General features: G+C 47.1%; 1 protein-coding gene across 1 annotated transcript; it reads left to right on the top strand.

Moving 5' to 3' along the window:
* The first annotated feature begins 1,059 nt into the window (after window positions 1-1,059).
* Ttl (tubulin tyrosine ligase) lies at window positions 1,060-26,111 on the top strand. Its single transcript, XM_038331988.2, has 7 exons — window positions 1,060-1,379; window positions 4,219-4,297; window positions 12,342-12,574; window positions 15,328-15,463; window positions 16,104-16,373; window positions 19,003-19,146; window positions 22,883-26,111. Exons 1-7 carry the CDS (start codon window positions 1,223-1,225, stop codon window positions 22,992-22,994), a joined length of 1,131 nt encoding a protein of 376 aa, XP_038187916.1. The 5' UTR covers window positions 1,060-1,222; the 3' UTR covers window positions 22,995-26,111.

The following is a 26,111-nucleotide window of genomic DNA, read 5'->3' as shown; positions in this document are numbered from 1 at the left end:
GCTTGGGTCTGCTGAGGGCATTTACGAGTGAGTGTAGAAATGCTCTTAGTACTAAAGTTGGTTTCCTCAGGCTGTCAAAGGGACAATAAACCTTTTTGTTTGTTTGTTTTGTTTTGTTTTTCAAGACAGGGTTTCTCTGTAGCTTTGGAGCCTGTCCTGGAACTAGCTCTTGTAGACCAGGCTGGCCTCGAACTCACAAAGATCCACCTGCCCCTGCCTCCCGAGTGCTGGGATTAAAGGCGTGCGCCACCACCGCCCGGCTGACAATAAACCTTTAAAGGACAAATCTGCCACTCCTCAAAAGGGGAAGCTAGGGTCTAGAGAAGGGAACGCGGTCCAGTTCTGGTGAATTGCAGGACCTGTGAGGAGTCCAGGGCTTCCCTGATTCTGTTTGGGGAGGACCCTCAGCTGAGTCCAGAGGAGCCCTCCTCAGCAGATGACAGAGTTTGACACACACCCCCTCCCTGGAAACCAACAGCGAGCAGATCCGAAGGGAAGTACAGCTTCACTTGGGTACAGGAAGGAAACTTAGAACTTTAGTTTTGGTTTATTTTGAGACAGTAGCCCTTGCTGGTCTCGAATTCTCTAAGTAGCTGAGAACGACCTTGAATACCTGATCTTTCTTCCCCTACCTCCTTAGTGTTGGGCTTAGAGGCAGGCCCGATTTTACAGGGCTGAGATCGGACCCAGGGCTCGGGGCTGGCTAATCAAGCACTCTACCAACTCAGCTACATCCCCTGCCTGGATCTTTTGTTTTCACCCATCAAATCTGATTTTGAACTAGGTGGGAGAGCCAGACAGACTGCAGAAAGGGATATTTGCAGGCTATGACCCGGGCACAGCTGGAATCATTGCGCTCTGTCTCTCCACCGCACTTCGCGTGTGCTGCAACCACACCTGCGCCCCACGCCACTGGCACCCCAGCAGAGCGGCGGCCACCCTGGGGCGGGCCCTGCATTCGAGCTCCAGCCGCAGCGGCCGGCAGACCTGCCCCGAGCGCCGCGCGGAATCACGGTCGTGGGCGGGGCGCTGGCGGTGGGCGCGGCGTCCGGGTGGCGCTCGCCACTCGGGCGGGCGGTGGCGCGGGAGCCCAGGGCCGGCGCTGGGGGACCCGGAGGCGTGGCTCCGGAGCTAGGGAGACGGCTGGGGTTGGGGCAGCGACCACGCTGGGGCGCCGTGCCTTGGACTCGTGCGGCGGCTGCGGGGCGTGCGGCCCATCGCCATGTACACCTTCGTGGTGCGCGATGAGAATAGCAGCGTCTACGCCGAGGTCTCCCGGCTGCTGCTGGCCACCGGCCACTGGAAGAGGCTGCGGCGGGACAACCCCAGGTTCAACTTGATGCTGGGCGAGAGGAACCGGCTGCCCTTCGGGAGACTGGGTGAGCCTTTCCCTCGTGGCCGCTGCGCGCACGGCCCCGGGAAGCCAGCGCTTTTGTTTTTAAGGTCATTAATCTTCTCTAGGCGCTTGCTCGCTCTGGCAGATCTAAAATGGATCCAGCAAGACCTAAACCCATAGCTGGATTCGGAACGGAGCCTCGGTGCGGGTGCCCTGGCTGCTGACAGTGACCTAGCCCTGCACCCGAAGTGTCGGAGTGTCGGCCTGGTCTCCCCAGCTTCCCTGCGCCCGCTGCAGTCATCTTGCAGCTTTGCGCCACGGAGCATTCCGCCTTGTGCGATGTGGGTACGGAGGGGGAGTTGTCGTTGTCAAAACCCCAGCGGCTTGTGCTACCGGGAGGCCCAGGAAATTTGGGAAAGACTCACTGAATAACCCAAAGCCGGAGCTTCCAGGGAAGCGGGGTGGGAAGAGAGGGTGGGAGGGTGGGAGTGAGGAGGTGTTCCATTTCAGACCCTTAGAGCTGCACTGAAAGTGTGCATTCGCAACTGTGCGTCTAATGATGGTTTTTACAGGAGTTTGGATGCCCTTTGGTCTCCTCATCCACATGAAGCTGGCTTGGTACCAGTTCATTCACATACTTTCCTGCAGGAAGGGACAGCGACTCCCGTTTAAATGACGTAATCTAGAAGTTGTCCAGATGGGTTCAACTAGCATCCCACAGACTTGAGCCTGCTCTCACGGGTCCTTCACTGCACAGTCATCTGGGGAGGACCTGCCTCTCTCTGGGTTGCTGGTTCTTTTTGCAAAAACTCACTTGGGGGTGGAGTCAGTTGTATTCCAAGGACAGAGGGGAGAATTGATAGCAGAGAAGAGGCGACTCTACCTTGGAGGGTACCCTAGAGAGGGGAGTGTTTTCAGAAATAGGTGTGGTCAGAGATGGGCGAGACTAGACTGAAAGCAGGCCAGTTTGGAGTTAACTGGCTATTTGGCAAGCTTGTTTAAGGCATTTGGGTGTCATTACAGCCCTATCAAGATGTGATGGCTGGAAGGATGAAGTACATTAAGGCTTACCCTTACTGAAATAGTCCAGGGACAACTTTTCATTGTTATACAAGTTTACACTGTAGCAAGGTGACTTCAGGGAGTGACTGGTTGGAAGCCTCAGAAATCTCAGCCTAGACACATGCTTGTTAATCAAATTCCCCTGGAAGGGCTCAGCAAAGAAAATCCCCCAAAACTAACTTCCCCAGAGGGAGTACAGGAACAACTACCAGGAGGTCCCTCCTGGCTTTGTCGCTTCCCTTCCTGACTTCCCTTCCGCTTGGCACTTGGCAATGCCTGATGGTAGGAGCCTAGGTAGAGTCTTGGTATTGAGAACACACCCAAAGGCTCTGCTCAGACTGGGGCAGGGGTAGGAGGCCTTGCTGCTACAGTGACAAAATGAAACCCTTTGTGATCCCAGTCCTGAGAAGGCACCACATACTTAGCAGATGACCAGCAACATTTTATTTTTAGGGAAAAGACGGGTGCATCCTCTTAACTAAAATGGTTCTGCACCCTTGCTGTTGGGAGTATTTACTTTGTGTCTAAAATGGGCTGCATGAAACTGAAGGAGAAAGCAGAGTCATGTTCAGCACTGGAAGACCAGGGCCAATGGGATGAGGAGGAGGTACCAGGTCAACAGTGAATCGAATCTGTCTTCCCCAGGGAGACTTTGAAAACCAGATAATGTCCAAAAGTTCTGACTTGGTTTTGTGCCATAGTTGGATTAATTATTGTTACCCCTGACACCAACTCGGAGTCTCTTTTTTAAATCTTACCATTTGTTACCGGAAATGCAAAGCATTTTGTTAGGAGTTAAATTTTTTTCAATAAAATGTATTTTTGTTGTTTCATTTTATTTCTTTTTATTTGTTTGGTTTTTGTTTGTTTGTTTGTTTGTTTTGAGACAGGGTTTCTCTGCAGCTTTAGAGCCTGTCCTGGAACTAGCTCTTGTAGACCAGGCTGGTCTCGAACTCACAGAGATCCGCCTGCCTCTGCCTCCCGAGTGCTGGGATTAAAGGCGTGCGCCACCACTGCCCGGCTTTTTGTTTGTTTTTGAAATGGTTTCTCTGTGTAGCTTTGGAGCCTGTCCTGGAACTCACTCTGTAGACCAGGCTGGACTTGAACTCACAGAGATCCTCCTACCTCTGCCTCCCGAGTGCTGGGATTAAAGGCGTGCGCCACCACCACCTGGCCATATCATTTTATTTCTAATTTTTATCTTCATTTATTTCATTTCCTCTTTTATGGTGCCGGGGATTGAACCCGTGGCCTCATACATGGTGATGATGCACTGTACTCCAAGCTTCCTGTTGTGGTTTTAGAAAGGCTTTTGTAGTAAGAGCTATTGAAAGGTTTCCTTGTGGATAGTACAAAGAAGTTCTCAGGACTCCGACATTGCATTGGGGCCTTTCTGCTACCTTCCTTCACTTCTTAGTGGCTTCTGGAAGCTCCTGGAGGTAAATGTGCTGTACTCTGCTGCCTTCTTTGATGTTTGGGGAAAGTGAGGTTGGGATGGATGTGTGGTTGTATGCAGGTAGCCTTGCTCAGTGGGTTACAGGCCTATGTGTGTTCAGCTAAGAGAGAGCTATGTTAGGACCAAGGAGAAATGAAGGAAAAAGCACCCAGTGCTCTCCTAATAAGAAGGAAGGCAGCCACATCCCAGTGGACCTGCATGTCAGTGTGGCTGTTGTGGTATTGACGGTAGGACGGTGAGGGGAAGAGGGATCTTGGGACACAGAAGGAAAGCTGGGCCCGACACACCTGTTCTGCACACTGCTCCTGACACGGTCACTCTGCACCTGCTCTCTTTCCATTCTGAGCCTCTTCTTTCCTTGTAGGTCACGAGCCCGGGCTGGCACAGCTGGTGAATTACTACAGGGGGGCGGACAAACTGTGCCGAAAAGCTTCCTTAGTGAAGTAAGTGTTCCCAAGACCTCCATTTTTGGTGTTTTCTATAAAATGATTTCAGCTGTCATCCTGAAGCACTTAGGCCAAGATAAGGGATTATTTTAAGTGTCGGGGGATGTACTGTTTTCAAAGTCAACAGAAATCAGGGCTGTGGGCTCTTCTAGGTGGCTTTGATTACAGTTTAAGGCGTTGCTATGTATGACTTGCTAAAGCCTGGCTGTCTCCTAGGTGAGGCTCCCTAGAAGCAGAGCCCGGCTCTCTGGAAGGGGGGTACTAATGTCAGTGATTTCTTGGAAGAGACTCAAGGCAGACCCATCTGCACGCGAGGGGGCAGAGTGAGTTGAAAGGTAGTTTTAGCTGAAGTCTTACTCCAGTGCTCTGAGTCAGATGTCACCTCAGAGTTGTCGCACTTGAAGCAAGGTGATGCATCTGTCGATGTGTCTGTCGTCAGGAGCAGTTCCACTTTTTCTTGGTGTTTGCTCACCTAGAAGCTTTCCCATGCTCTCTTCTTGTGGGGAGGGGGCTGGGGCGGAGGCTCAGTTGCCAAGCATTTGTGGTCCCTGGAGAAGGGTGTGCAAGCCTCCTCAGCAGTTATTCACATGAGTGCAACAACCATCATCTCTGAGCCACTGGGGTATAACTAGATAGCACAAGCATGGTATTATCAGGTGGAAGAATTCAGCAGTATAGAGTGGTTAGCTGCTCGGGATTAATCTCAGCTCTTTGAAGAATCTAATTAGTGAACAAATCTCCTCATCTCTCAAGCCTGAATACCTCCCTCACAAAGCAATTGTGAGGGTTAAACTAGGTGACTGGGTAAGTGGAGGCAGCACAAGGGCCTGCTACAGACAAGTATTTGTGCTTTAACTTCCTTCTCTGTCAGTGCAATGGTAGTACCTAACTACAACTCTGGTCGTCATGGTCGTCAATGCTGTCATGTTCACGTGGAAGCTCTCAGTCTGGTCCCTAAGATCAGGGCTATAGTAGGTCTCCTGGACTCTTTCTCTGCAGTTTGTAAACGTGTATGAATAGTCAACAAGCCTTCATATAGAGACACTAGGAGATGGGATCCAACATAAAATGCTCTTTTTCCTTGCTAATGTTTCTTTTGGACTTAAGAGATTGAGTGTGTATGGTTACATCTCTGTTTTTCTTTGGCTGTGGTGGTTCTGGTGTCTTTCCTGTCTCTCTTCTCTGGGATGGGTTTTCATGAGTTAGCAGTAACTGCTAAAAGAGAGTGAGGCTTCCTAAAGTCTTTGTATGATGTATTTGTTTGTTTGTTTTAGACAGGGTTTCTCTATGTTGTGGCTCTGCCTATATGAACTCATTTTATAGACCAGGCTGACCTTGAACTCCTTGCTCCTGCCTCCCCACTGCTGGGATTAAAGGTGTGTGCTGCCACTACCTGGCTAATGTATTCTTTTTATGTCTAGGATGTAAATGACCAGGACTACATCTAGATGTAGATGGCTCAGGAGTTAAGAACACACATATTGCCCTTCCAGAGGAGCTGTGTTAGGATCCCAGCACTCACGATACGCAGCTCACAACTGCCTCTGACTAGCTCATCTGGCCACTGTGGGCACCCACACTCTTTGGAATGTGAACATGCCCACAAAGAGTCATAGAGACAAAAGAAGAATTTTGCTTTTATAAGTAGGAAGCAGAGGATGCTATAAAAATAATAGTGTTTTGCATATTTGCATATTCAACACCTGTAATGAGTCAGAGAATACAGGACAGGAGTCATGACCAGGTCTACTACCTTGGACAGCGCCACCCTGCCTCCCAGGGCTTACAAGGTGATGACAATACCTTGGACAATCTTGGACAGCCTGTTTCTTCTTCCCACTACTTCAGGGAGTGCCAGAAATTCTCGAAGAACCTATGACCACAATCCTAGAGCCCTTGAAGGCCTTTTTATCTCCTGGCAGGGTGCCAGGCTTTTCCTCTTCTGACCATCACTGCCTTGCAGCTGTGGATAAACCTACACTTGCACAGTTGCTTCCCAAACTGGCTGCTGAAGGAAGGGAAGAAATGCAGAGGACCTCATGCAGAGCTCAGCCATGGCTCTGAACTAGGGCTTCCAAACCAAGATCCTCTTACAAACTGGCACTGCCCAACAGAAAGAGGATGCTAGTCCCACGTATAGCTTTAGACCTAAAACAGCGGGGATAAAGAACATGCACCGTCAAGTCAATCTGTTTTATTTAAGCAAATAAATCCAAATTATGGGGGTGCTGAGTAGTTTTATGTCAACGTGACACAAGATAAAGTCATCTGAGAGGAGGGTGCCACAACTGAGAAAATGTCTCCCTAAAATCTAGGTGTAGGGCATTTTCTTAATTAGTGATTGTTGGGGGAGGGCCCAGCCCATTGTGGATGGGGCCATCCTTGGGCTGCTGGTCCTGGGTTCTATAAGAAAGCCAGCTGAGCAAGCCACCAGGTGCAAGCCAGCTAACAGCACCGCCGCAGGGCCTCTGCATCAGCTCCTGCCTCCAGGATCCTGACCTGTTTGAGTTCCTGCAGTCACTGCTTTGGATAATCTGTTCTATGGAACCGTGGGCGAAACAAACCCTTTCACGCCCAGGGTGCTTTTGTTCGTGGTGTTTCATCAAGCAATAGCAGCCACAACCAAGACAGTGGGGGTTAGGGTGCAGCTTGTCGGTAGAACATTCACTTTTAATGTGCAGAGCTTTGGAGCTGATCCCCAACCTGATAAAAAGTAGCCCCCACAAAACCCACACCCTAATCTGTATTGTCTTTTTGACGTGTTATTAATATAAAAAGAGAGTTATACTTTTCTCGTTCTAAATCTTCAAAAGCTGGCATATGTTTTAAACTCGTAGCATGTCTCAGTTCAGAGGTTACATTTTCACTGGAAACCCTTTATCTGAATCCAGATTTCATAAAACTGTGGTTGAAAAGTAGATTTAGGCCTGGGAGTGCAGCTCCGTTGGTAGAGTGTTCACCTAATAGGCTTACCAAAGTCCCAAGGAGGCCAGCCTGGGTTACAGGAGAGTTTGTCTCTCTCTCTCTCTCACACACACACACACCAAACAAACAAACAACAAACAAAAAAGTAGATTTCCGTACCCAAGTTGTTCCGATAGATGTACAAGATTCTTAATAGCTGGACCATCAAGCAAATCTTTCCATTAATATTCATATATATGTTGTCAAAATGGATTAATTTTTAAAAAAAACATTGACTTGGATTCTAAGCAAAAATATATCAGTGGTGCAGCTGGGCGGTGGTGGAGGGAGGCAGAGGCAGGCGGATCTCTGTGAGTTTGAGGCCAGCCTGGTCCACAGAGCGAGTTCCAGGACAGCTAGGGCTTCAAGTCAGTGAAACTCTGTCTTGAAAACAACAACAACAACAAAAAGCATATCATTTGAAAAAAACATGTCCCCATTAACTGAATTCCAACATATGTCAAACCATTTTCTTAATATTGGGAGGCAGGCGGTGGTGGCGCACGCCTTTAATCCCAGCACTCGGGAGGCAGAGGCCGGCGGATCTCTATGAGTTCGAGGCCAGCCTGGTCTACAAGAACTAGTTCCAGGACAGGCTCCAAAGCTACAGAGGAACCCTGTCTCAAAAAACCAAAACCAAAACAAAACAAATATTGAACTTAAAGGGGTATTTAACATATTGAAAAGTTATGTTATGACATAACTTTAAGTTATGTTTGACATAGTTTCGATTTTTTTAGTTTTTCAGCCAACAGTCACAATACCATTACAAATAAAATCTTTTTGCCTTTTTGCATAATAAAATATATAAAAATCATAATTATTAACATAATATGAAATTGGAACACAAATTGTCCTATGTATATGGGTAGATTACAAAGCCTTTTCTTCCTTGATCTATATATTTAGCTCATGTATGTATAATATGAATATATGTGACATTTTATATAATACTGCCACTTAAAAATCAATGATTACTGAATGAAATAATGGCTTACTGGGTGAAAATAATGACTTGGCAAGTATTTCTACTTCAAGAACATAGGAATGAATTGGAGTTAATACCAGAAAATGCTTTCTGCTCCCCACCAAAGAGTGTTGACAGAGAATGCTCATTAAGATCGCTGTCTTCTCTTTATTTTTTTTCCTGAACTGGTGATTCATGTGACACAATGTTTGTAAGTGTCTACTGAGCCAGCTGGGCAGCTGTAGCCATGATACTTTATCCAGAGTGGCCTGAGGAAACAAATGTGTCCAGTTTGTATCAGCAGGTGCAGGGAAGCAAATGTTTCCAGTATGCACCGTATGGTGGCATGAGGTGAAAAGAAGACCTCTGTCACCACCAGTAAAGCCACGCTTTAACCCAGTCTCTGAAGTTGTGTCTCTTATGACAGAAACTCATTTTTTACATGTAGATGAAATTCTTTGACAGATGCAAAATATTAAAAGATGCCTATATCATGGGTTCAACAAACATTATTTAGACTGTACTTTGATAATATTTTTTCATATAAGCTTACCCAAAGCATTAATTGGGCAACATCTGCTTATATCATAATATACATAAGGCTAAGAAAAACTTTAATATTTTTAAATTTTTCAATTAATTTTTGATGTTAGAGTTTGTAGCCAATGGCTACTTGGGGATTAACTATAAAATAAGAAAAATCTGTCTTAGTTAGGGTTACTGTGATGAAGCACCATGACATAAGGCAGCTTGGGGAAAAGGGTTTATTTGGTGTACGTGCCTGCATTGTAATCTATCATGGAAGAAGTCAGGACAGGAACTCAAACAGGGCAGGGACCTGAAGGCTGGAGCTGATGCAGAGACCATGGAGGGGTGCTGCTTACCGGCGTGCTTCCTCATGATTTGCTCAGCCTGCTTTTTTACAGAACTCAGAACTACCAGCCCAAGGGTGGCCTCACCCACAATGGACTGGGCCCGCCTCCATCAGTCACTAAGAAGATGCTCTACAGCCAGATCTTACCATGGGTGCATTTTCTCAGTTGAGGTGCTCTCCTCTCAGGGGGTTCTGGCTTGTGTCAAGTTGACTTAAGACTGGCCAGCACAATATCTTTTCAAACTTTTTTCTTTAAAATAATTTATTTCATCATCTGTCCATGTTCAGTGGTTTTCTTTCTGTGTAAGAATGGGAGCTATTTTATGGCCAGCTGAAGTTATAAGTTTAGATCCTGTTAAGAAGTTGTTGGCAGGCCAGGGAATATGTAGCTGAGTTATAGAAGGCTTTCCTGGGGGAAGAAATTTTTAATGTTTTTGTTCAGGGATTGGTGAGATATTTCAGTGGTTAAGAGCACATGCTACCCTTTCAGGGGATGTAAGTTTGGTTGCCAGCACCCAGAGGGCAGCTCACAACCATGTCTACCCTTCAGGTTCAGCGGATCCTATGCTCTCCCCTGACACATGCACTCACATGTATACACACACACACACACACACACACACACACTTAAATAGAGTAAAATAATTAAAAAAAATAATGTTTAGGTTAGGTATTTATGATCTCAACCACTAAAAGTATTGATTCTGGACTGTGGAGGAATAATTGTTCATGAAATATTCTTTGCTGAAAGTGTTGCCTTTACCAAACAGACTGCTTTTTCGTTTTCCTGGGCCGTGAGCAGAGCAGTTGGCACTGCTGGTGAGTCTGTGGCGTGTCCTTTTCCAGGCGTTGTTTCACTTGCCCGTTCAATTTCCTCTTTACTCTCCTGGGCATTTCCTTAGCTTTGTGTCCCTCTTTCAATTTCTTAATCATACACCTTTTTTTTTTTTTAAATTCTAAAATTGTCGATATTTACTAAGCAGCAGGAATGTTAATTTGGGTATTCCATTGCTGCATACTATTTTCTGTGAATGAGTGTTTGACCTGCATGTATGTGTGTGCACCCCATGCACATGGTACTAAAGAGGTCAAAGAGTGTCAGATCCCCTGGAACCGGAGTTCCAAATGGTTGTGAACCACCTTGTGGGTGCTGAGAGCCAAACCCAGGTCCTCTGTGAGAAAGGCAAATACCCTTCACCCCTGAGCCATCTCTCCAGCACCAATATTTATTTTTTAAACTAGAAAAATGACCACATTCCACCTCAGATGCCTCTCGTGGTGCACATAACTAGCTTTCCTCACTGCATAGTAAACACATACCATCTCCTCCGTGCACAGGGACAAAGCATTGCTTGAGCTGAATTAATCTCTTGTTCCTGGATAGAACAGCGATGCTTCTGTGTGTGCTCCTAGGAACGCCACCCACGTGTGAGCAACACCTGTGTGTGACCTGAGCGTTGCAGCGCACTGCTAAAGGAAATGCTAGCCTGCTCAATCAATAAAGGTGTACTTACTGGAAAAACGTTACCACAGTGCATTAGTTTTGTGATTAAAATTAGATATAGTTCATAGTTTACTTCCCGAGTCTTACTGGCCACCATTCAAATGCTCACTGGTTGCACGTGACCCTGATGACCATACAGGACAGGGGTGCAGAGGTAAAGAACATCCAGGGAGCTAGAAGCTTGTTGGTTTATATTTCTTAGTCTTTTTTGGATTGAAGGAACTTTCAAATCCTGTTTGTTGTTAAAATGGCTTTATTTAAAATTTTTTTTCTCTCTCTCTCTCCTCTCTCTCTTCTCTCTCTCTCTCCTCTCTCTCTCTTCTCTCTCTTCTCTCTCCTCTCTCTCTCTTTTCTCTCTCTCTCTCTCTCTCTCTCTCTCTCTCTCTCTCTCTCTCTCTCTCTCTCTCTCTCTCTCTCTCTCTCTCTCTCTCTCTCTCTCTCTGTGTATTTGGGAATGTGCTGATAACCATGTGTATGGAGACCAGAGAGTAACCTCAGGCCTCAGGTGTCATTCTTAAGTACTGTCTAAGTGTGTGTGGAGGCACAGGCCTTTAATCCCAGCACTTACGAGGCAGAGGCTGGTGGATCTCTGTGTATTCAAGGCCATCCTGACCTATAGAATGAGTTCCAGGACAGCCAGGAGTACACAGAGAAATCCTGTCTCAAAAAACCAAAAGTATTTTGAGACTGGCTAAGCTGGCTGGCCAGCGAGCCCCAGGGATCTGTGTGTCTCCACACCCCGGCTCTGGGATCCCAGGATAACAGCTTAAGCTAAAAGCAAGAAATAAAGTACTTAAAAATAGTGTTTGGACGATTTAGACTGAGTAATTAATTAGATTTAATAGTTTTTCTCCCCTAGATTTTTCTCCAGCTGCACCAAGATAGTATTTTTGCTATTCAATTTTTTTTAAATTTATTTAATTACATATATAGTATTCTGCTTGCATATATGCCTGCAGGCCAGAAGAGGGCACCAGATCTCATTACAGATAGTTGTGAGTCACCATGTGGGTGCTGGGAATTGAACTCCAAACCTGGAAGAGCAGCCAGTGCTCTTAACCTCTGAGCCATTTCTCCAGCCCTGGTTATTTGAATATTTTTCTTTCTCTCTTCTCACTTTTTCTTTTCTTTCTTTTTTTTTTTTGTTTTTTGTTTTTGTGTAGACAAGGTTGGCTTTGTACTCTAGAGATCCATCTGCCTCTGCCTCCCAGTGCCAGCATTAAAGGGCTGCTCCCATTTTTATTTGGATCTAGCTAGTATAACATATTAGTTGAAACACCTTCAGTTTAGGGTTGCACTGCGTTTTTATAGAGATACTTTTAAAATGAGCTCAATTCTGAGCCTTGTGGGGATTTGTTGTTTTGGTTGTCTCAAGCGAGGGTCTCTCGTACTTCATGCTGGTCTCTAGACCTTGAACTTCCGACCTCCCTTCTTGTACCCCTCAAATACTAGGATTCTAGGCATGCACCACCACTTCTGGTGTATTTGATGCTGAGGATTAAACCTAGTGTCCTATACTACCATGAGCCTTTGAATTAACCAGGATGTGGCTTTGGAGCCATGCCAGACAGTGTGATGCGTTGGAGGTCTGACCTTCCAGCCTAAGAACGAATAGAGAGGAAACCAGACTGGGTGTTGGCTTCTGGAAAAGCTTAGGCGGGAAAGCAACAGCCTTTCTGAGCAAGGTGACTATCTCCCTGGGAACAGAGACTGACCCTCTGTCATCTGCCAGGCTAGTCAAGACCAGTCCTGAGCTGTCTGAGTCCTGCACATGGTTCCCTGAGTCCTATGTGATTTATCCAACTAACCTCAAGACACCGGTCGCTCCCGCGCAGAATGGCATCCAGCTTCCGGTCAGTAACTCCAGGACGGATGAGAGAGAATTCTTCCTGGCTTCTTATAACAGAAAGAAAGAGGATGGGGAAGGCAATGTTTGGATTGCAAAGTCATCAGCTGGTGCCAAGGGTAAGTTACCATTGCCACCCTCAGGCACTTGTGGGATGCTCTTCAGCATCCTTCAGTGGCAGACTGGGTTTTAAGGACGTATTTATTCCTTTGTTTCGAGAGTGGTACGTATGCCAAGCTGTGCGTGTGGAGGTCAGCACATCCTTCAGGAGTCGGTTCTCTCCTTCCGCCATATTTTAGGGTTCACAGCAAACACCTTCACCCACTGGGCCGTTTCACAGGCCCTAACTGATGGATTAGGTGAGTGGCCTCACTCAGTCATGACGATCAGAGAACGTGTCCAGTTTTTATTTCTAGAAAACAATTTTTTTTTTTATTTTGAAAGAGGGTCTCATGTGACCTTAGACTGGCCTCACACTCTCTTAAGTGGCCGAGAATGACCTGAAACTCCTGATCTTGCTGTTCTTGTCTGTCTGAGTGCAGGGTTACAGGCATGCACTCCCACGCGTGGTTTTCTTGGGTTCTGGGGACAGAATCAGGCCGGAGCTTTATGTATGCTATGCAGATACTCTGCCTACTGAAATTCGGCCACAGCCCTTTAGAGATTTCTGGAGCCTCCTGAACGTTTATCGCCTGAGTCTTCGCTTTAAGCTCTGGACTCAGTGGTACCCTCACTGTCTCTAAAAGGCATTTCAAGCTCAAATCGTCTGACACGGAACTTTTCAGATCCTTCCCAGCTTGCCCACTGCAGCCTGCTCCTTCACATTGCCTGTTTAATGTGTGACCCCACTGTTCACAGAGTCTCTGAAGCCCCAAATCTCAGCTCCTCCTTTTCTTTATGATCTCTACCAAGGGCTCCCTTCAAAATACGTTCAGCATTAGGTTCTTACATTTCTGCCACTCCCACTCTTAAGTCATAGCTACCCTTCTCTCAGACCAGCAGCTGCAATGTGACCTTCAGCCGGCTCTCCTCTTGCCAGACAGTAGTGATTTCAGAATGCAAATCTGATCATGTTACTTCCTAATACATTTAGAATGGCTCCAGAGTCCTGGTGGGAGCCCACCCCCTTGGGTACTTCCTGATGTCTCTGATGTCATCTCCTATTCTTGGCCATGTGCACTGTGCTGTAGACACAAAGATCTCTAGATCTCTCAAATACACAGATAAATTTGCCTCCATACCTGGAATGTGTCTCCATCAGCTCAGACGTTGCCTCGTCAGAGAAGGCCCTTCTGGTCTACAGTGGCGGCTATACCCGTTGCTTTCTGTGTCTTTAACCTGTGTGTGCTAGTGTCTTCCCAGGAGTGTATCACACATTGGGCTATTTCCTTGATACATTCTAAGCCCATGTAAACACCTTGTTTGCTTCTGTACCCTCTACACAGGCACTCAATACATGTGTAGAATGAATGCTTAGAAAGGGATAAGGCTCATAATATCAACTTCAGGCTTATAACAGAGAAGGCTCCAATGTAATAAGCACACGATCTCCCTCATAACTTCTGGCATGCACTCTTTTTAAAACCATTGTATCTTGAATTTATTTTTTCATGGTTTGGAGGACCATCTGGCCTGTATTACTAACTTCTGTCCCTGGTCTACTGGATCCCAACTTCTTTTCACCAATCACAGGAAGGCATCCCTGGGAATCTCCTAAAGATGAGTGCAGTGAATTCTTGCCACAAGCAGGCCTCACCTGCTCCTGCTTCTCTCTTGTACCTCTGCTATCTTTTGGTTCTGGTGGTAAACAGGGGACTTGGAAGATTAGGCGTCTATGGTGTTCTAGATTATGGTCCATATAGTAGGTTCAGTGATTTTTCTTTTCTTTTTTTTTTTTTTTTTTGTTTGTTTTTTGTTTTTTGTTTTTTGAGACAGGGTTTCTCTGTAGCTTTGCTTTCTTTGCGGAGCCTGTCCTGGAATTTGCTCTGTAGTCAGGTTGGCCTTGAATTCACAGAGATCCGTCTGTCTCTGCCTCCTCCTGTGTGCTGGGATTAAAGGCGTGCGCCACCATAATAATCTTGAAAAAGATGAAGTAGAATCACTCACTCCGGTAATATTAAGGCGTACCGTATCACTGTAGTGCCCAGGACACTGCAATGTGGCGGAGGGACAGAAGCATGAATCCACGAAGCAGGACTAAGAACTCAAAAGTAGATCCAAACATTTATGTCCACCTGATTTTTCTGATAAATGCAAAAGCATTTATCTTCCATTCTTTCCCTGTTGCTGTGATAAAGTACCCTGACAATGCACCTGAAGGGAGGAAGGACAGGGAGGGGGAGGGAGGGAGAGAGGGCTCATTTTAGTTCACAATCCAAGGTACCGTCCACTGTGCCCAGGAAGTAAGGACAGCGGGAGCGTGAAGCAGCTGGTCACATTGCCTCTGCAGTCTGAAGACAGAGTAGCGTATGTGTGCTGCTCAGTTCCCGTCTTCATCTACAGCCCAGAATCCCCTGCCTCAGGAACGGTCCCATCCACAAGTAAGATGGATCTGCTCACTTCAGATAATGTCCTCAAGATAATCCCCCTGCACAGGGTGCCCAGGGGCACAGCTGCCGGGTGATTCTAGAGTTCATCAGATTGACAATAAGTGTCCGTAAAAGAGAGGTAGAGCTGGGGATAACTCATGTGGGTAAAGGACCTGGTGGCTTCAGTCTTCCTGACTGTGCCGTGGGGCACGCTGCTTTTACATCTGTGCCCTAACTTTTATACTTTGGTGTCCTTGCCTTCTTGGCTTTCTATAGGGCAGCAACTGTCCCTCTTGAAACAGGCAGGGCTGGTCTTCATGCTGTCATTTTCTCTGTTTTCCCAGGTGAAGGCATCCTCATCTCCTCAGAGGCAACGGAGCTTCTGGATTTCATAGACAACCAAGGTCAAGTGCACGTGATCCAGAAATACCTCGAGCGCCCTCTGCTCCTTGAGCCGGGTCACCGCAAGTTTGACATTCGGTAATGTTTGCTGTCCACAGCCTTGGTTTCAGTCGCCTTTTCAGAATGTGTTAGGATCTGGTGAGAGGATGATGTGACCAGCGTCTGGCTGTATCCAGCATGTTGCCACGCTGAGTAGAGCTGGTCCTCTCAACGTTGTTGCTACTTCCCTTTGAGTTCTCCCCTCTAGAAAATGTTGCTAAGATTATAGTACCAGTCAAGATGCAGATGTCATACACATACACATATGTTTATGTGTATTGGTTAACCTGAAACACATCCATAGCCTTCAAAATTGTCTGTTTCTGAAAGGAACGCAAGTCTCCCATTATTTATGGCGAATATTTGATTTGCCTCATTACAGTGCTAATCCGCTTATTGTTTTGTCTAACTCACGATTTGCCTTATATGACTTTAGAACCTCCTTTTCTTCACCATCTCATCCCTGCAAAGATTCCAGGTGTGCACCAGGTGGTTGCACATACATTTAATCCCAGCACAGGAAGCAAAGGCAGGAAGATCTCTTAAAGGGAGATTTCCGGGCCACCCAGGGCCTCACAGTAGGACCCTGTTCCAAAACAAACAAACAAATAAATCAAGGTGTGAGATTATGTATAAAAACTTGGGATCTAAATAAAACCATGTGTTTGCTGGCTTGCAGAAGCTGGGTCCTGGTTGACCATCAGTATAACATCTACCTCTATAGAGAGGGCGTGCTGCGCACGGCTTCAGAACCTTATCATGTCAACAATTTCCAAGATAAGACCTGCCATCTGACCAATCATTGCATCCAGAAAGAGTTCTCCAAGAACTATGGCAAATACGAAGAAGGGAATGAAATGTTCTTTGAGGAGTTCAACCAGTACCTAAGCAGCGCTCTGAACACTACCTTAGAAAACAGCATTTTGCAGCAGATCAAACACATTATAAGGTAAGGTCACTGACCCTTTTTGATTTATCTGTTTCTTCTTGTGGGAAGGGATTTTTCCACTCACGCTGTCTAATAGTGGGCCTAAACCATTTATAATTTTCCCTTATTTTCGTTTTAACATCTGCAGAACCTGTCTGTGGTAATGATACTTCATTTGTTCTAGATGTCAGTAATTTTTTCTTCTCTCTAGTTTACTTGGATGGATTAAATCTTTTTTTTAAATCAACTTTGGGCCTTATTTGCTGCCTTTTTTTGGGGGGTTGTTTCTTATGATTTTTGTTTTCTTCTCCTGTCTGCTCTTTGAGAAATTTAATTTGTTTTTCATTTACTAGTTATTCAGGGCGGAAGGCTAGATAATTGATTTGAGATGTTTTTGTTAAAATAACAAATACAAACATTTGTAACATTGAATAAACCAATGTGCCTAAATTTCTTCTGCATTCCAGAGATTATATGAGGTCGTGTTTATATTTTTATCGTAGCAAAATCTTCTTGTTTTTGCGATTTCTTGCAACCTTGTGTGATATAAACAGTTTTGTTTATTACCCAGGTGTTTGTGGATTTTCCATAATTTCATTATGGTCACGGGGACATTGTATGTCTGGTTTCCCTTTTATCTTTTGCAGGTGTAGATATATATGGTATGTGTCTGCATGTGTATGTGCAGGTGCCTGCGCACACGTGTGGGTTCCCATGCGTGCAAGATATTTATGGTACGCACACTTTGATCCCGGCACCTGGTAGACTGAAGCAACAGGACTGGGGACTCCAGGCTAATCTGGGCTATGTAATGAAACCCTGCCTCCAAAATAAATAAACAAATAAAAGGAAAGAAAGAAACTGGGCATCCCCAGAGACTCCTTTTACCACCCTTAAAATCAGAGTCCTTGGCCAAGGTAGCCTTCCTTTCTGTTTGCTTGTCTTAAATGGTGTCACTGGGATTGCACTGTGGCTCCTGCTTTGAGCTCAGCTCTTGCCGACATCATGTCGCTATATTGATCTACACAGCAGGACTTATTCAGTTGACAGACACCTGGGTTTTATTCTTTGTTTTATTTTTGTTCACTTATCGTTTTGTATTTCTTCTTACTTTTTATGATGTAGACCTATGCTTTGTCTAGAATTATTACTTGTTAGGTTCTCTGATAGTCATAGGTTGGAGATGGTTAGAATCCCTACTCTGAGAAAATTAAATAATACAGAAGGAATCCGGACTTCAGGCACTGTTTACTGGTTGCTTCCTCGCCCCCTGCTGGTCGTTGAGTGCAGTGCAGGGGTGCTGTGTCTCGGGGCTCTCAGCTTTTCTTTCCCCAGCCAGCCTCCTGTTGACTCCCACTCCGGCTAAAAAAAGGTGCACTGCCTGCAGCGTCTAATGACGAAGAAACTTTTTGCTGAGGATCATTCCTCCTAGCCTCCCAGCAGTTTGGTTTAGTGTGTCAGATCAGATTGCAGTGTTTGCTTTTTTATCCCTTTCTGTTGTTGTCCCGTTTTGTTAAACTCCGGACTTTTTCTTATTTATAGTATTTCCAATATATTTTAATTAAGAAGAGTTACCTTAGTAAAGTGTACAATCACAAGAACAAACTTCCTCCATTTACTCAGTATATTTGTAAGATTCAATTTTAACTTCTTTCTGTTACTGAAATCTAATTTAAAGCCAGGTGGTGGTGGTGCACGCCTTTAATCCCAGCACTTGGGAGGCAGAGGTAAGGCCAGCCTGGTCTGCAAGAGCTAGTTCCAGGACAGGCTCCAAAGCTGTAGAGAAACCCTGTCTCGAAAAACAAAATACAGGGCCGGGCGGTGGTGGCGCACGCCTTTAATACCAGCACTTGGGAGGCAGAGGCAGATGGATCTCTGTGAGTTCGAGGCTAGCCTGGTCTACAAGAGCTAGTTCCAGGACAGGCTCTAGGAACTACAGGGAAACCCTATCTCGAAAAACAAAAACAAAAAAAAAAAAAAAAAGAAAAACAAAAAACAAAAACAAACAAAAAATCTAATTTAAAAAATGGTAGTCAGTGCTAATAAGAATTCTGTGATAGATTTCAATATTTAGTTTGAATACTTGTAATCTTAGGTGTTCCATTAACAGTAGTTGGCAGTAGATCTGAAGCTAACAAGAGAAACCAATGCTGCCCAGCTTTCTTTCTGCAACTCCTGTTTTAGCTGGCATTTCCCGACAAATGTCAGTGCACTTTCCACGTGGCAAAATACAGGGTGTGGTCTGTGGAGACGGCTCAGTTGGTGAAGCCATTGCTGGGCGAGCCTGAGGAACCCGAGTTCCGTCCCCAGACTTGAGACTCCAGCACGGGGCGCAGGCTCACAAACTGGCCACCGGTGATACACAAACAGCCATGGCAACAGCTAGTGATGTCAGCACTGCTGATGGAGATGGGGGCCTGAGTGGGCAGCTTTGACCTGGAAGAACAGGAGCGATGCATGCGTCTCTAACAAGTTGTTTAATAAGTAGCCTTCTCTTGAATAATCAGGAGAATTTATCCATTGAAAACGATAAGTAAGGCGAAACCGATTTTTATGCACGCTTGGTGTAAGATCTTCCAGGCATGGTCTATGTGTTCCTTCTGCCCCTACCACTCCATTCTCAGCGAGCTCTCCCCCTTTTACTTCACAGGAGCTGCCTCATGAGTGTGGAGCCGGCCATCAGCACCAGGCACCTCCCTTACCAGAGCTTCCAGCTCTTCGGCTTCGACTTCATGGTGGACGAGGAGCTGAAGGTCTGGCTCATCGAGGTCAACGGTGCCCCTGCGTGTGCTCAGTAAGCCTGAACCCACCTGTGTTGAACAACTGGAAGTCAGATGTGCACCTTGGGTAGCTGACAGGTTGAAGCATGAACCCCGTGACTGCTGTCAGGGTAGCTGTCACAGTGAGGGCAGTCCCTTAGAGACCTGGCAGAAGGGCTTAGCCACCAGGGTATCAAACAAGACTAAGCTGGGTATGACGAGTGAGACTTGTAATCTCAGCACCAGAGAGGCTGAGGCAGGAGGATCACTGTGGGTTCAAGGCCATCCTGGGTTATAATCAGTGAGTTCCAGGATGGCCTGGGCTATAGAGTGAGATCCTGCCTCCAAGTAATAACAAAAATAATCCCCCACACTCCAAATTGTAAGAGAAATCCTGTCACCGCCATGTTCATGTGGCAGGTCGAATAAGCTGGACCCCGTGAATAAGAGACAGTGAAATTCAAGGGCTTCCCAGGCAGGAGGTGACACCGTAGAGCAATAGGGTTCAGTGTACAGTACAGAGACTGTCCAAAGGGACATGGGGACCTTGCTTTGTGCTGGGTTGGCTGTGAGCTTAGATACTCAGCTGGGGAGATGCTGCTCCCGGAAGCGGGAAGACATCCTCTTCCTGTCTGGTGTTTTGAGTGAGCTGGACTTCTTGTACAGGCAGCCACGAGGGTATAACTCCCCTTGGTTGTCTGATGTTCTGAAGATTCACTCTTACCATGTCGGGAACCTTCCATGGATCTCGTGTCCACTTCTGAAGCTGAGGTGATTTTCCTATGGTTTAGGAGAAAGCCCCATCCACGGGGAGAGTATGGACACGTGGTAGTTCAAAGGCCAGGCCTTCGCCACTCACTTGGGGGCTGGAGTAGAGGATGCGCTTGCGTTTTCCAGACCCTGCAGCCAACAGTTGCTCCTTAGGCTCTGCCTGAGCTTCCAAGTCCCACGGTGGGTGTCGACTCTGCCTCCAGCCTCCCGTTCCTCAGGTTCTTTGCCAGTCCCGTTCCATCGCTGGGGGATGTTCGCTGAGAGCCTCCTTACCAGAAGGTCTATTTCTGCACTGCCCCCATAAAATCCTTCCTTCCCAGCGCAGCCTGAGTGAGAAAATAGAAGCCACACTTCCCTTCCGCCCATGCGGCCTCTGCCTCGCCTGCCTCTGCAGCTCAGTTGCAGGTTCCATTCCCCAGGATAGCTCTTACCTGCCTGCGGTCTTTGCTTTCTGTGGAGTCCCTACCTCCCTCACCACGGCTCCCACTTTCTCTATCCAAAGACTTACCATTTCTTCCATTACCTCAGTTGCCGTCAATCAAAAACTAGTTTTTGTTTTCTTTATGGAATTGTTCACACTGTGATGTCCCACCCAGCCTTGCTTTTCTTGGTCACTTTTGAATCTTTGAGCCTGGCCCTGTGCCTGCCACCCAGTCTGTATTCTCTGAAAGAGCAAACTGTGCTTCCTGGCTAACAGTGTTTCTCACTCATTTTTTCCCCTCTTTATTGTATGCATGTGTGTGAGTGTGTGTGTGTGTGTGTGTGTGTGTGTGTACACATGGGGACACATGTGCAACAGGGTATGTGTGAAGATCAGAGGGCAGCCTTGTAGAGCCCGTCCTCTTTTCTGCCTTTACATGGGTCCTGGGGACCGAGCTCAGGTTGTCACCCATACGCTGCAAGTGCCTTTTCCCTCTGAGTGTCTTACCAGTCCGGCCTTTCCTGATTTACAGTTGCTTGGGTTTTATCTAAGTAGAGGTACCTTTAGATTGTCTTTCTATTAGCTAGTAACTGTAGTGCTTAACTATAGAATATTTCTTTGTATTATGCCAAACCTTACATGCCAACCTAAATTCTTCTAGTGACGTGGTTTTATGTGTGGATCCCCTAGGGTTGAGCTTCAGTGCTGCGGGCCTGGTGGCCATGAGACACCTGTGCCACACTAAGTCTTCCTCTGTCACCAGTGTTCAAGATACAAGTTGGCCTGGCTACCTTGAAACTGGTCTGTGTTTCATTTCTTTGCTCCAGCTCTCCTCGTGGGAGATGCTCACAGTAGTCATATACACGGCACATTTTTATGGCTTGTGGTTCTTGGCGAACTAACACCCTTAATGGAAGAAGAGCTTCCATGTCTCTGTCCCTTCAGAAATGGGAGCTTGAATCATTTGGCTGCTAAACTGTTGAAAATGGGCCTTGATTGTGTAAACAGAGGGCCTGAGGAGTTGGGATGGAGAGAGGAAGGAGCAAGACAGATGAGGTTCAGCCAGCAGTTAGGGTTTCCTAAGAAAGAACTGGAAGCATGGCTTCCGACAGGTCTTAAAACAGGGTGAAATGCAGACCTAGCTGCCTAGGGGCTAGGGGTGAGAGGAAGTTCTGTGATGGGGGAAGCTTCTGGGTGGACATGTCATTGTACAGCAGGGTGGGAATGATGTAAGAGGACAGTCTCCTAGCTGGTGGGACACAGCATCTTCTGGGGATTAGAATGGCTAAGATCCTGGGCCTGGATAGACTGCCCTGGACTCCTGTCCTTGGATTTGGCCACTTGGATTCTCAGCACTTCCTGAGCAAGCTATGGGAAGGGGCAGGGGGCTTCTGCCTGCTCTAAGCCTCAATCCCAAGCAGCTGGCTCTGGGGACTCATGCTGCCTGTGGAGTCCCTCGAGGAAACCAGACAGAGCCTCCCCCGCCCCCAGTGTCTTCTGCTTTCCATTTGCAGTTGTTAATGGTCAGCAGCCCCGGAGGGAAAGCTCTGGTGTGCTGATTGGAACCACAGCAAAGGAAACAAGATGATGGGCTTTGTTGCCCCTGGAGGAGGCTAAACCCACTGAGCCTTCTACCTTGGGCCTTGGAGGGTCTACAGCACACTGCCCGACACTGCCCCACACTGCCCCACACTGCCCCACACTGCCCCACACTGCCCCACTCTGCCCCCACACTGCCCCACACTGCCCCACACTGCCCCACACTGCCCCCACACTGCCCCACACTGCCCCACACTGCCCCACACTGCCCCCACACTGCCCCACACTGCTCCACACTGCCCCACACTGCCCCACACTGCCCCACACTGCCCCACTCTGCCCCCACACTGCTCCACACTGCCCCCACACTGCTCCACTTCCCACTTCGGCTTATCCTGGTTACCCTGAATTCCTCTTATTGGTATAGGCTATGTTCCCATCACGCTACTTCTCTCACACCAGCATGCACACTCAGCCTCCCTCCCCTTCTCTCACACCAGCGTGCACACTCACACAGCCTCCCCCTTCTCTCACACCAGCGTGCACACTCACACTGCCTCCCCCCTCCCCCGCTTTTTTAAGCTGTCATCCATCCTCTGTCTCACTCCTCTCTATTTCCTGGGTCCCATCTTAACTGTCAGTCTCACATCTTCGCTAGTGTCCCTTCTCCCATAAATGGTGGGGATTTTCCTGGACGATGCCTACCCCTCCATGTACTCCACCACAGACAGGCAAGGTAGGGCTCGTGCCGTTCCTGAAACCGCCTTCTCCGCTAGTCAGCAGGAGTTGTTGGTTTTATTCCCATCAAGGCCTTTTTAAAATACATAAATACCGCCGTACATGTTTCATCAGTGTGCAGAGCCTCTTGTTGGTACTTTACTTCCAGAGACGAGTTTTACCAAGGTGTCATATGATGGCATTTCTAGGGCAGAGCCTCATTGAAATCCACCTGCCCCTGACACACACACCATAGCCAGCTTTGACTTTTCTCTTGCACTTTGGTGAGCACCCTCAGTGATATCTTTAACAACTTATTTCAGGAAGCTCTATGCAGAACTGTGCCAGGGAATCGTGGACATAGCCATATCCAGTGTCTTCCCACCCCCGGACATGGAGCAGGTGCCACAGCCGGCTGCATTCATCAAGCTGTGAAGGACCGGGAGGTACAGAGCCGCCTTGGGAAATGTGTGGAATCCTGCTCCGGAGGACCATGAGATGACCGGACTGCTCCTTATCAAGGCATGCTGGGGAACGGATGTGCAGAAGAATGCACACGCAAAGGGAAGGCAGCTGCGGGAGAGCAGGTGGCGCTGCGGAGACCTTAGAAAGCTGAAGGAGTCACTGAGAGGGAGAACCAAACGCTTTTCCAAAGGGCCGGAACCAGGGATTTGGTTGTGGTGTGATCTCAGCCTTTGAACAGTCTCTGGCCTTGGGTAGTACAGAGAGCAGAGCTCTCTCCTCCCCAGGATGCAGCCCAGAGACCTCTGAGTGGTGTCCGCCCCACCTGCTGCAGCTTTAGTGCCTTAGCGCTGTGTCCAGTGCAGCCTCATTGGACACAGACTGGACCTTAAAGCATGAGGTTGCCACATGTCCCCTGCACATCCCCTCTGCGACACTATGTCCCAACAAACTGGACAAGCATGCAGCACAGTCCATGCTGTGCGCTGGCCCATCAGTGAAGGTCTCTTGCTTGTCACCTTCCTGGTGGCCTGTGAGTGAGCACTTGTCAGGGGTCCTGTGGGCACCAAACAGTGTATTTTGCTCACTGCATGTTTTAGAAACAAAAGCACCAGGCCTGATGAATCTGCAAGCATCAAATAAGCATGAGAGAGAAAGAGAGAAAAAACAAATCATGGTATCTTACTTTACTTCACGGTGTGGGTGGGTGGGAGTCTCTGAAGTATCATGAGCCTCGGTTATCTTTGATTTAATTGGAATTCTGAACAGAGCTTTGCAAATTCTCTTTCTGTCACCCCCTCCACACCTTTGAACCGTTGTAACAATCCTCTCTGGGAGTCAGGGGAGGTAGAATTCCATTCCCCATCCTCCTCACCTTGTAGCTCTCCCCATGTCTGTCCTCCTCGGCTCCAAGGGCCTGGAGGCCCAGGTCCATTCTAGAAAGGGCCCTGTCTGTTTAATGTAGGTAACAGGAGAGATGCCCTCTGAATGAGGGTGTGTCCTGCCCGAGTGAGAAAAGTCTTTCGGAGCTTTTCATAGCTTCTCGTGTCAATAGAAGTGAACCACGAGATGTGGTTTACGTGTCACAGAGCCATGCGTATCTTACAGGCTCCTCGGGAGCCCACTCTGAAGCAGGGGGAAGATGTCACGCATGTTCAGTGTGAGCTGAGTAAATAGGCTCTCTTTCACTGTCCTGGAAACCACAGCAGGCAGCAAAAGCTCCCTTCTTCCCGGAGCGGCGTGTGTTTCTTCTGGTGTGTGCTGCTTCGTGTGCATCTCCTTGGTGTGTTCTGCAGTCAGGCGAGGCTTATACGAAAGAGCTGGAGAAGCATCTCTTCCTCAGATAGAGTGAGAGGTGGGGACTTATGGCGAAGAAAGGGGATAATGAGATTATTAATTACATGTATCCTTGCATGGCACAATGCCTTATGCGGAAGTAAAGAAAGTCCCAGCTCATGAGAATCTGGGATTAGAGGGTCCAGAGGTGCCATGGTTGCTTAGAATATGGTTAAAGTTGGCACCCAGAGCAAAGTAAAACATTTGCTATTAAGACAGTTCTTGAGGCCCAGCACAGCTGATGGGTTAGCGCTGAGGAACTTCTGAGAAGGGAGAGAGGTTAGCCATGTATGGGGAAAATGCATTCTCACTGAGAGAGTAGAGGGTGCTGGGCCCTTGGCTAGTCCAGGTGGGCCAGCAATGGAGAAAGCAAGGTGGTCTGTGTATGTTCTTAGACCCAGATCACAGGGTCATTTAAAGTGTTTGTTTGTTATGGGGACAGAGTTGACAAAGCAGATGCCATTGAGTCCTTATGAGCCCTGACAGGTTTTGTCATAAACCTGAACAAATCCATAACATCTGTATAAGGAGAAGCAGGAAGGGTTGAGTTCATTCCTTAGATAGCTTCAACTATTTATGCATTTACTTCCCACCATGTAGGAAGGTTGGCTCTGAACTGTTTCGTGCCATTCCATGGTGTCATTGGCACAGACGGTCATGTCTGGCTCCCCGGTAAGTTTTCGCGGTTAGTTGGTATAAGTGTCCATCGCTGGGGGAGGGGGTTATTTATTTGGAGATATTGATTCCACTCCTGGCTCTGTCATCTGACTGCACAATGTCACATGAGCCAAATAACCTCGCTGTGCCTTAGCTTCTTATCTCATGGAGGAGACGTCCCCTGGCCCAGGGACGACCTCAAGGGCCTTTGGTCCAAGGTTCTCAGTGCCGACTACATGCTATAGATTCCCATGGAGTTCAAAAGTTGATGACCCTTCCACCTGCGGCTGACTGGATGAGAACCTCACTATGTCTTGAGGTGCCTTGAACCATTCTTTGGGAAGCAGGAGAAACACATTATTACCTTGGAAGAATTACTTAAGGATTAAGGCTCAAAAAAATACTCTTTGAAGCAAATCTGTTAGAACAATCAAATATTGACATAAATATTTATAGTGTAAGATACTGGCCAAGCAGTTTCTCAGTTTGCTTCTCATCCAGGCATCTGGAAAATCATACAGGCTTTCATTTATACAAGCAGTTTATTAAGTCCTCAATAGCAAATGTAAACAGACACGAACCAATAAATCTAATGCTATATATCAGAGTTATTCATTAATTATGGGAGAAAAGCCCCTCCCCTCACACTTGACTTCAGCGGCAATTATAAAGTCCATTTTGCCAAGAATATTAAGTGCCTCTGTGTTGTGAGATAGAGTAGAGCAGGAGCTGGCATGCACACCAGCTGATGGTGAGTATCTAGCTCTTTGGAATGGCACTCGCATGCATGGGACATTGGGGAGCACTGGAAACGGCTGTGATCCATGGAACCAGCCAGTGTCAATGATGCTATAAAGTGTTTTATGAGCAGTTATGGTTGTGTTCATGGGTGTTGCAGAGAGGGGATCCATGAACAGAAAATGACAAGGTGCCAAAGTAGGTTGCATGTGGCATGTGGCTGTCTTGAGGATTCAGTGGTTGATGTATGTGCCTCCAATCCTGGACACAGAACCTGCACCTAAGAGGAAATGATTTCTGACATAAGGCAATTATATGAATGTTTTCAATGCCTGGAGCATTAAAGTAAAGATATTTCAA

This window comes from Arvicola amphibius, chromosome 5 (assembly GCF_903992535.2).
Source record: "Arvicola amphibius chromosome 5, mArvAmp1.2, whole genome shotgun sequence".
In the NCBI taxonomy this organism is placed as follows: Eukaryota; Metazoa; Chordata; class Mammalia; order Rodentia; family Cricetidae; genus Arvicola; species Arvicola amphibius.
Note: the sequence above shows the minus strand (reverse complement) of the source record. Positions and strands in the feature narration are given on the sequence as shown.

What these genes read in the sequence shown, in the direction of transcription:
- Ttl (XM_038331988.2), top strand. Translation starts at nt 1,223, where the DNA reads ATGTACACCTTCGTGGTGCGCGATGAGAATAGCAGCGTCTACGCCGAG. An exon ending in GTCATCAGCTGGTGCCAAGG is followed by an intron (nt 12,575 to 15,327) that starts GTAAGTTACCAT and finishes CTGTTTTCCCAG; the next exon opens with GTGAAGGCATCCTCATCTCC. An exon ending in CAGATCAAACACATTATAAG is followed by an intron (nt 16,374 to 19,002) that starts GTAAGGTCACTG and finishes TTTACTTCACAG; the next exon opens with GAGCTGCCTCATGAGTGTGG.